Source organism: Pongo pygmaeus, chromosome 20 (genome assembly GCF_028885625.2).
Source record: "Pongo pygmaeus isolate AG05252 chromosome 20, NHGRI_mPonPyg2-v2.0_pri, whole genome shotgun sequence".
In the NCBI taxonomy this organism is placed as follows: Eukaryota; Metazoa; Chordata; class Mammalia; order Primates; family Hominidae; genus Pongo; species Pongo pygmaeus.
This window is the reverse complement of record NC_072393.2, coordinates 64,629,822-64,639,891: the sequence shown is the minus strand read 5'-3', so window position 1 is coordinate 64,639,891 and position 10,070 is coordinate 64,629,822. Positions and strand designations below refer to the sequence as shown.

The 10,070-nt window shown below is 49.4% G+C and overlaps 1 protein-coding gene and 1 pseudogene across 4 annotated transcripts in view; one reads left to right on the top strand and one right to left on the bottom strand.

Annotated features, from left to right (window-relative positions):
- Window positions 1–299: 299 nt before the first annotated feature.
- ZNF606 (zinc finger protein 606) overlaps window positions 300–10,070 on the top strand; it is a 32,950-nt gene continuing 23,179 nt past the window's right edge. The window contains exons 1-3 of one of the 4 annotated variants that reach the window (XM_054464450.2): window positions 300–596; window positions 8,701–8,782; window positions 9,332–9,388. In XM_054464450.2, the coding sequence (XP_054320425.1) occupies window positions 522–596; window positions 8,701–8,782; window positions 9,332–9,388 (214 nt within the window). In that variant the 5' untranslated portion in view covers window positions 300–521. Of the gene's footprint in view, window positions 597–7,255; window positions 7,291–7,540; window positions 7,755–8,700; window positions 8,783–9,331; window positions 9,389–10,070 lie in introns of those variants that run through there. The other 3 variants (XM_063658563.1, XM_063658561.1, XM_063658562.1) reach the window with 3 other exon arrangements.
- LOC129020312 (uncharacterized) lies at window positions 2,171–7,958 on the bottom strand (annotated as a pseudogene).

Here is a 10,070-nt window from a genome sequence, read left to right as displayed (position 1 = left end):
AAGTACCGGGATTACAAGCGTGAGCCACCGCGCCCAGGCTTAGAGGTTTAGATCCACCTACAGCAAGTGACTAAAGCGGGCGGGCAAGGTACTGCCGGTGGGTCTGGCCGGGTCGTCCTGGATTCGGCCAAGTCTGGACTCCACTGTAGCCACACAGCCTAGGGGTCCAAAACCCGCTGGGCTGGTGTTTGGGGGTGGCGGCCTGGAGCCCACACATCCGGGCGGCGCCACTATGCAAGCGCGGGCTACGTCATCGGCTGGGCGCCGAGCCCAAGCGGCGCGTTACCCAGGTAACCCTCGTGGAGGCTGAGGCGCGCGGCTGTTGGCAGGAGCCAGCTTCTAGTCGCTCTGACAGTCTTCTGGTTTTCTGGTCCTCTGGTCTTTCTGGGCGGGACCGAACGATGTGAGGCAGCCCAGGCCACAGGGTGCGCCACCATCGTCTGGTATTTTGATACCAAAGAACGGGCAGCCAGACGAGCATCAGCGTCAGGGCGGAGAGGCGCCTGTGCCCCGGAGCCAGGATGCAGCGCCTGGGGAGAGTCATTGCCTCCTGCCGGCATCCCAAGCCCGCCCGCTTCTCTGGCCTAGAATGTGGGGTGAGTCTCCAATCCGTTTGGCCATGGCGCCTTTTCCACCACTGGGCCGCCGCTGCTTGGGCTGGGTGAAAGGTGCCGAGAGGAGCATGGGTGTGGAAGTCCTGTCAGCTAAGAAATAAAAGTTTACCTCAGGGCTCCAAGACAAAAAAACTTACATTACTCACTTCAAACATGTGCAGTTTATCTGCAATGTGCACTTATACCACAATTAAGTTGATTAAAAAAAAACAGAATAGGTAGGATACTATTTTTAGGACCTAGATCTAGTTGGGATCTTGAAAGTAATACATAAAACACAAGCTATGAAAGAAAAAACGTTTCTAAAGAATCTTTTTCTTCAAAAGACAACCACAGATGAGGTAAAAGGCAAGTCCAGGCTGGGCACGGTGGCTCACACCTGTAATCCCAGCACTTTGGGAGACCAAGGTGGGCAGATCACTTGAGGTCAGGCGTTTAAGACCAGCGTGGCCAACATGGCGAAACCCCATCTCTACTAAAAATAGAAAAATTAGCCGGGCGTGGTATTGCGCGCCTATAATCCCAGTTACTCAGGAGGCTGAGGCAGAATCGCTTGAACCTGGGAGGCGGAGGTTGTAGTGAGCCAAGATGGCACCATTGCACTCCAGCCTCCTATAATAGGTGCATCCAAAATGATGGTGTGGCCCTGCCTCTGCTACCTCCCAGAGGAGAACAGGGTGCTGCCCACAACACTGGGTAACTGGAGTGGGAAGGAGCTTGGGCCAGAGGGGAGCAGTATCTCCACACACTTGCAACTTACTTCCTCCCCATCAAGGCCCTTGGTGAATAGCTCTGTATTGAGAGGCCTCCTTTATTTCCTGACTCGTTCTGAACATTACAGGCTATATTGCCCCTTATGATGCAAAACCTTGAACCTACGGTCTGTTGGCTCTACCTTTAAAGTATCAGCATGTCCACAATCCAGCCACTGATCACCAATCTGATCCAAGCGGCTATCATCTTCCACCTAATTACTACATTGGTTTCACACATCACTCCACTGCTTTCCTTGGTTAGTTTACTCTCCATACAGAGGCTAGAGCCCATCAATGCTCTACTCAAAACCCTGCCAGAGCCCTCATGATGCCTTCAACTTTCTTTACCATCTGGCCCCCTTATTGCCTCTATGACCACTGTTGTTCCCGAAGCTGACTAGGCAGGCCCTCACACCAGGGCTTTTGTTCTAGCTCTTCCCTCCGATGTCTGCATGTCTTATTTTTATTTATTTATTTAGACGGAGTCTTGCTCTGTTGCCTAGGGTGGAGTGCAGTGGTGCGATCTTGGCTCATTGCAAGCTCCGTCTCCCAGGTTCACGCCATTCTCCTGCCTCAGCCTCCCAAGTAGCTGGGACTACAGGCGCCTGCCACCATGCCTGGCTAATTTTTTGTATTTTTAGTAGAGATGGGGTTTCACCATGTTAGCCAAGATGGTCTTGATCTCCTGACCTTGTAATCTGCCCACCTTGGCCTCCCAAAGTGCTGGGATTACAGGCGTGAGCCACTGCGCCCAGCCATGTGCATCCCTTCTTTCCAGTCCTTGCTCAGATGTCACCTCAATGAGGTGACTCTGACTCACTCTTAGCACCCAATTTTATACGGCAACTTGCCCTTCCCATCTGGGCACTACATCACCTACTCTGTTTTTTTTCTTTCTTCCAAAGTTGTTGCCTTCTAACTACTCTTTAATTTACTTATGTTTATTGTTTATCTCTTGCTTCCGTTGCAGTGTTTGTTTTTTTCACTTTAGGGCCTGGCACAGAGCAGGTGCTTCATAAATGTTTGCTGATGATTGAGTGATGTATGATCCTTCTCTTGGGAAAGTCATTTCCTCCGTTGGTTTCCAGAGGATGAAGCACTTCTTGAGAGGCCTTCATCTTGCTGCTGTCTCCAGGGAAGGGGCAATTCTAAGGCAAAAACCCTCTCTCACTGGTCTCACTTGTCCCCCACCAGGGGGCAACAGCTTCATAGCCTCTCACTTCTGGGCTGAGAAGTGGAAGCCTAAGGGAGCACCTTCCTCTCTGTTCCCTAGTGCTGCCAAGTTCCCCAGTACCCAATGACACCCATGTGAGACAGTGGAGCTGGGCTTTTCTTCCAACCTTCCTCTTCCTATTGCTTTTCTCCTCTTCTATTCCTCCTACCTTTTAATTCATCCAACCATTATCACGCAGGAGATACAGAAGCTGGGGCTACAAATGTGGAAGCAAAAGACACCCCCATTTTTTCTTTCACATTTTAATTGAAAGACAGTGTAATGCCATTACAGTACACTAATATTAAGTATACAACTTGATGATTTCTTAACACGCATATAGCTGTGTAACCACCACCCAGATCAAGATACAGAATATTTCCAGGCCCCAGAAGACTCCCTTGTACCTCTTTAGTCAATGCTGCCACCCCCAGAGTGGCAGAAAGTACTTCTTTCATCATGGATTACTTGCCTGTTCTTGAACTTCATATAAATGGAATCATACAGTATTTAATTTATCACTATACCTGTGATAATGCAATATTGTTGTGTGGATATGTGGCTAATTATTATTATTATTTATTTATTTTTTTGAGACGGAGTTTTGCTCTTTTTGCCCAGGCTGGAGTGCAATGGCGCAATCTCGGCTCAATGCAACCTCCACCTCCCGGGTTCAAGCGATTCTCCTGCCTCAGCCTCCCGAGTAGCTGGGATTACAGGCATGCACCACCACCCCGGCTAATTTTGTATTTTAGTAGAGACGGGTTTCTCCATGTTGGTCAGGCTGGTCTTGAACTCCCGACCTCAGGTGATCCACCTGCCTCAGCCTCCCAAAGTGCTGGGATTACAGGCATAAGCCACCACGCCCAGTGTGGCTAATTATTTTTATTGCTAAGTAGTAATCCATTAAATTGACGTATCCAAATTTCTTTATCCATTCTCTTGGTTACAGACATTTGGATTATCTCCTGGTTTGGACTGTCATAAATAATGCCACTGTGAGCATTCTTGTACATATCTTTTAGTGGACAGATGTTTGCCTTTCTTTTGAACAAACAGGAGTAGAATCTCTAGGTCATAGTACAGGTTTATGTATAATTTTATAAGAAATTGTCAAACTTTTTTCCAAAGTGACTGTACCACATTATACTCCCATCAGCAAGGTATGAGAATTCCAGCTGGCACCATGTCATCCCATTTGATGCTGTCAGTATTTTTATTTTTGGTCATTCTAGAGGATGTGTAGTGGCAACGTCCTTTATTTTAGGATAAGAATCAGCAATAATAAGAAAATAATCTATGTAGCAATTACCTTGCCTTTTGATTATACAGAACAGTTCCAGCTCCTTTACTGGACTAAGATCGAAAACCCCAACTCTCATTGCATTTACCTTACCCCTTCCTATCTCAGGGGTTGTCTTAGTCCATTTGTGCTGCTGTAACAGAATAGCTGAGACTGCGTAATTTACAAAGAAATGTACTGCCTTACGGTCTGGAGGTTGGGAAGTCCAACATCAAGGTGCTGACATATTTGGCGATAATGAGTTCAAGATGGTGCCTTGGATACTGCATCCTCACCTGACAGAAGGTAAAGGGCAGGGACTGCAACCTCACATGACAAAAGGTAAAGGGCAGGGTGGTGGAGGGTGGGGGTGGGGGGAGAGAAAGAAAGAGAGAGAGAGAAAGAGCATGCGAGCACATGCAGAATCTCTCCATGAACCTTTTACAATGGCATTGTTGACGAAGAGTCAAACTCTGTAAAATATTTGAAGAGATTTACTCTGAGCCAAATATGGTGACCAGTGGCCCCTGACACAGCTCTCAGGAGATCCTGAGGACATGCCCAGGGTGGTTAGGGTTCAGCTTGGTTTTATACATTTTAGGGAGACATGAGACATCAATCAATACATATAAGATGTACACTGATACAGAAAGTTTCCAGATTTCTGATTGCCAATTGATTTAAAGAGTTATTGTCAATAGAAAAGAATGTCTGGGGTTGTGGAACTCAAGGTTTTACCATGCAGATGAAACCTCCAGAGATAACAGACTGTAAATGTTTCTTATCAGACTTAAAGAGTCTGTTCTATCACTAATTCCAGAAGGGAGGAGGGTATAATGAGGCAAGTCCAGCTTCTGCTTCCCATCATGGCCCGAACTCATTTTTCAAATTAACTTTGGAATGCCCTTGGCTGAGAGGAGGGGTCTATTCATATGGTGGGGGGGGGGGGGTTGGAATTTTATTTTTTGGCTTACAACATTAATCCATTCATGACGGCAGAGCCTAATGACCTCCATAAATCCCATTAGACCCTGCCTTCCAACACTACTGCACTGGGGAGTAAGTTTCAACATGAATTTTGGAGAGGATAAAAACATTCAAATCATAGCAGGGGTGTTTTTCTTCATCTGGTTTCCTGACACCTTTAGGTCAAAGGTGTCTCTCTCATTTGAGTTCCCTCTCAAAAGTGAACAGAGCTACCTCATCTCTCTTTAGAATATAAATTCTAGTCTTATTTTATATTAACATTGAGGTTTGTGTAGCAGGTATTTTGTGATTGCATATCTTAAAACTTAGCTTCTGTACTGTATGAGACTATCAGTTACGATATGAAGAAAATAAAAAGAGGGTAATGCGATTGAGAATTAGGGAGATGAGTCACAGCTGGCTGTTATCAGGATGTGACATCTGTGCTGTGATCTGGATGAAAAAAAGAAAACCCTGGGGCTGTACAAGAAAGAAGATTCCAGGAAGAGGAAACAATATGTACAAAGGCCCTGAAGCAGGAATGGGCTTACCCTGTTTGAGGAATGGCTGGGGTCCAGAAATGGGCAGGAGTGACAGGAGATGAGCCTGAGGGACTGAGGTGGTGGGATAGGACAGAGGCCAGTCCTGCTGAGTTTTCTAAGCTGCGAGCTGGAATTTGGATTTTACTTTAATTACTTGGGAAGCCAGTGCAGAATGTGAGGCAACGACCTGATGTGAGATCCTATAAGTGCCCTTGGCTGCCTGCTGGAGGATGAGCTGTAGGGGGCTGGAGTGGAAGTGGACAGACACTCTCCTCTTACTTCTGTCACTCTTCCTTCTCCAGCCTCTCTTTCTTTGCTTGATCCTGAGATGGAAATTGTGGCTGTACCATCCATAGATTGCTTTCCTCTCAGTGCCCACTCTGCCCGGGTTCACCTTCCTGCCAGCTGGGGCCTGTCCCAACACCTTGCCCCTTCCACCTTACCTCGCTCTTGGTCCTCTCCCTTGAATTCAGCCTGTCCTACTTGAACTTTTCCTCTCCCTCTGAAAGGGCTACTCCCCTTTGCCCAACCACAGTGAGTGCCAACACCACCCAACAACAAAAGCCCAACCCACAGCCCAGCTTTTTAAAATGATCCTCCATTACTAGTGGAAATATCTTCAAAATCTCTCTTGCCCACTGCTCACTCAAGTCTAGCTTCCTAAATGGCCATGCTGCCTTTGGTATCACCACTTACAGTCCCTCAGTCCCTTCTTTTTTTTTTTTTCCTTTTTTTGAGACAGAGTCTCGCTCTGCTGCCCAGGCTGGAGTGCTGGAGTGCAATGGCTTGATCTCGGCTTACTGTAGCCTCCGCTTCCCGGGTTCAAGCGATTCTCCTGCCTCAGCCTCCCAAGTAGCTGGGTACAGGTGCCCGCCACCATGCCCGGCTAATTTTTGGTATTTTTAGTAGAGACGAGGTTTCATCATGTTGCCCAGACTGGTCTCGAACTCCTGACCTCAGGCGATCCACCTGCCTTGGCCTCCCAAAGTGCTGGGATTACAGCTGTGAGCCACCGCGCCCGGCCCGTTTTTTGTTTGTTTTAATGCCAGGTCTTGCTCTGTTGCCCAGGCTGAAGTGCAGTGGTGCGATCATAGCTCACTGCAACCTTGACCTCCCGGGCTCAAGCAATCCTTCCACCACAGCCTCCTGAGTAGCCGGGACTACAGGCGCGCGCCATCACACCGGGCTAATTTTTGTATTTTTTTGTAGAGATGTGGTCTCGCTATGTTGCCCAGGGTGGTGTCGAACTCCTGAACTCAATCGATCCTCCCGCCACAGCTTCCCAAAGTGCTGGGATTACAGGAATGAGCCACCGCTCCCGAACCGCTCCATACATATTGATACAGGAAAACTCACAGGATGCATCGCTGGTAACCCATGCTCGCATAAAGCTTAGCCTCTGGAAAGAGACCTGGGAACGAGCCCTGACGTTCTCAGCCGTCGGACTTCACAGAGAAGGATAGCTCGAATTAGGTTCCTTATCTTAAAGAGAATAACAGCAGCCACTTTCTCACAATCTTGCGAACGCCAAATGGAAGGATCCCTCGACAGCGCTGACAACTCGCCGAGCTCCTTCCGGGAAACCCGGGAGCACGAGGCGCCATTTTGCGGATGGGCAAACTGAGGCTCGCGGGGCCGCGACTTACCTAGGCCCTTTTGCAGTGGGAGGCGGCGGTGGAGGAGGGTAGTCTGGGACCGGGACAACGAAGTCCACCCTGCCGCCGGCTTCGATGCAGGTGCCAGAAAGGTCCCAACCCCGCCCAGGTAGGGCGGGGCGGGGCGGCGCGGCCCAGGCACCTGTCTTGGCGGCGCCGCTGTCCGACGCCGGAAGTGCCCGCCTGGAACTACAGCTCCCAGCAGACCCCGCGGCGCGCCCCGGTCGACGCCGGGTAAGCAGCCGCCATTGTCCGCGGCTGAGGTGAGGCCTTTGCTCGGGCTGTGGGGCCGCCGTAGCTGCGGGGCTTGGGGGTCAGGAGAGCCGGCGGTGAGAGGCGGCGCCAGGGTGGGCCCTGCGCCTGCCCTTTCCGCGCAGGCTTTGCGCCCTCGTTGCCCTCGGCTCTCTAGCCAGCAGCCTGCCTCCGGCCTCCCGCCTCCGGGCGTTCTTCCTTTTCTGGCCGGACGGGCCTGGGTGAACTCTGCTGCACGTTGGCTCCGCGCGCCTTTGTCCCCGAGGCCGCGCCTGGAGCTCCCAAGCGCACTCCTGGGCCGGACCTCGGCGCGGGACAAAAGCCAAACGCCCCAGGCGGGCAGACCCCGAGCCTGCTGCGCCGCCTTCAAGGGGGACCGCCGGCCGCGAGCCAGGTGAGGCCGGGACGAGCTTCTGCAGCGTCGCGGCCGCGTCGGTCTTGCGGAGGAAATTTGGGTCGGGAGCTCTGGAAGCAGGTGATAAGGATGCTTCTGAGGCCATTGATGGGACGAATAACCCCGTTCATTCCCCAGCCGTCGTTTCTCCCCCTGCCGGTTCACACAAAGCACTGTGAAGGACGTCAGACCTGGGTTGGAAACAGCTCCGGGCTCTCTTAAACATGCGGTGACGGCGGCGGTCACTGTCAAGTTGCAAATAACGGTGCAAAATACGGTTTGCATTCTGCATTTTCGCGCTGATTCCGGTGCTCCTGAGGCCCACTGTGTGTTCTAGTGCTTTATACACATACCCAGGAATCCATTCGAGAGGTTGCTGACTTGTACAAAGATCTGGAACCTGAGGAGTTAGGGGTCTGGGCGCCAGGCCCATCTCTAAGTCCTCCACACACACACACAAGCTTAGGCTTAGTAAATCTTTGAGGTGAATTTTGTTTGGAGGTGGGATTAAATTTGCATAACATAATGTTCACTTTAACCACTTAAAAGTGTGCAATTCACTGGTTTTATTGTGTATTAATAAAGTTGTGCAACCATCCCCGTTATCTAATTTTAGAACATTTCATCACCCCACAAAGAAACCCTTGTTCCCGTTAAGCAGTCACTCCCCATTTCATTTTTCCCCCAGCTCTAGGCAACCACTAATATATGAGGATTGCAAGTTGATTTTACAATAATTGTCAGATTAACCCAAAAGTTCCATCTGTGTTGTGACTGGCTGTCTCTTGGGAATAGCTGACAAATTTGTACCCTCTCATTCAGGATCATGCTCTTTTTTCCAGCTTATGCAAATTACCCTTCATTTCTCTCCAGGAATTGTGTTACTTTTTTGACATGTAAATTCTCTTTTCTTACGATGCTCCTTACAAGTTTTTTTGTTGCTTCGGTGGATGGATTCCCTTCTTTGTTCCCACTTGGTCTTCTGTGAGAAAGGACTAGTTTTGTCTTTTTTCACTTTTGTCACTAGGTTGGGATTTGCAGTGTTGCTGGGCAGGTTCCTGGTCAATCAGTCCTCGGGATGGCAGCCATCAACCCGTGGGCCTCCTGGGGTGAGTCCAAGTTGTGTTTCTTCTGGGCCTCCCCTATCATTAGCTGCTGCAGTCATGGGTCAGAGCTGGTGATGGGCTGAGGACTTTTGAGGATGGAAGGGGGTCTGTCTCTCTTGGTACAAAATTAGAACTGATTGGTGGTAAAGGAGGAAAATTGTTGGCATAAAAGACACTAACTTTTATGTTTTATAGTCATCTCCTGAGAGGTGTCATTAGTTTTAAGAGATTTTTCTGGTGGTTTGTGGGGTTTCCTGAACAACAGTGATATATATAATAAAATATTGTCTCTACTGCTCCCATATATATTTTTACCTTTATTGTTTTTACTTATATAGCATTGCTTGGTAACTTTAAAACAGTGTTAATTAATAGTGACTCACCTGTGCATTGCCTGTGTGAATCCAGCTTATGTTGGATTTTTTTTACACGCCCTTGGGCTCTGTTTATGGAATTTTGTAGTGCCCATTAGCGAGTCAATCTCCTCTTGTATTTTGTCGCCTTGAATCACTCGGTTTGGCGTCGCAGTCCTAACCTGATCCTTCTGTGCAGGTGCCCTTACGGACCAGTCTTGGGGGATGACAGCTGTTGACCCATGGGCCTCCTGGGGTGAGTCAAGAGCGCCGTCAGCTGTGGGCTGCCATATTGTGGCCTCTGGCTGTAGTGCTCTGCCACAGCTGGGGATTAGAATGGGGACCAGGTGGGGCTTTAGGGCAGGTGGTCCACATCTGTCTCTGTGCAGAGTTGGAACAAGGAGGAATCAGAAAACTAGTGGCCGGGCGCGGTGGCTCACGCCTGTAATCCCAGCACTTTGGGAGGCCAAGGCGAGCGGATCACGAGGTCAGGAGATCGAGACCATCCTGGCTAACACGGTGAAACCCCGTCTCTACTAAAACAAAATACAAAAAATTAGCCAGGCGTGGTGGTGGGCGCCTGTAGTCCCAGCTACTTGGGAGGCTGAGGCAGGAGAATGGCGTGAAGCCGGGAGGCGGAGCTTGCAGTGAGCCAAGATCGTGCGACTGCACTCCAGCCTGGGCGACAGAGTGAGACTCCATCTCAAAAAAAAAAAAAAAAAAAAGAAAACTAGTGAGCAGTAAGGTGATGGTGACATCTCAAGGTGCATGAGAATTCATGTGTGGCCATTTAGGGTTCAGGCCCAGGAAGGTTGTGACCAGACACTGCTTCTCAGAGATGGTACCCAATAGCACAGGGGGCCAATGAAAGATTCATGTGTTCAGGTACTTTCCTAATCTTCTCTGAGCCCTAATTCCTTCATCTATAGAATGAGGAA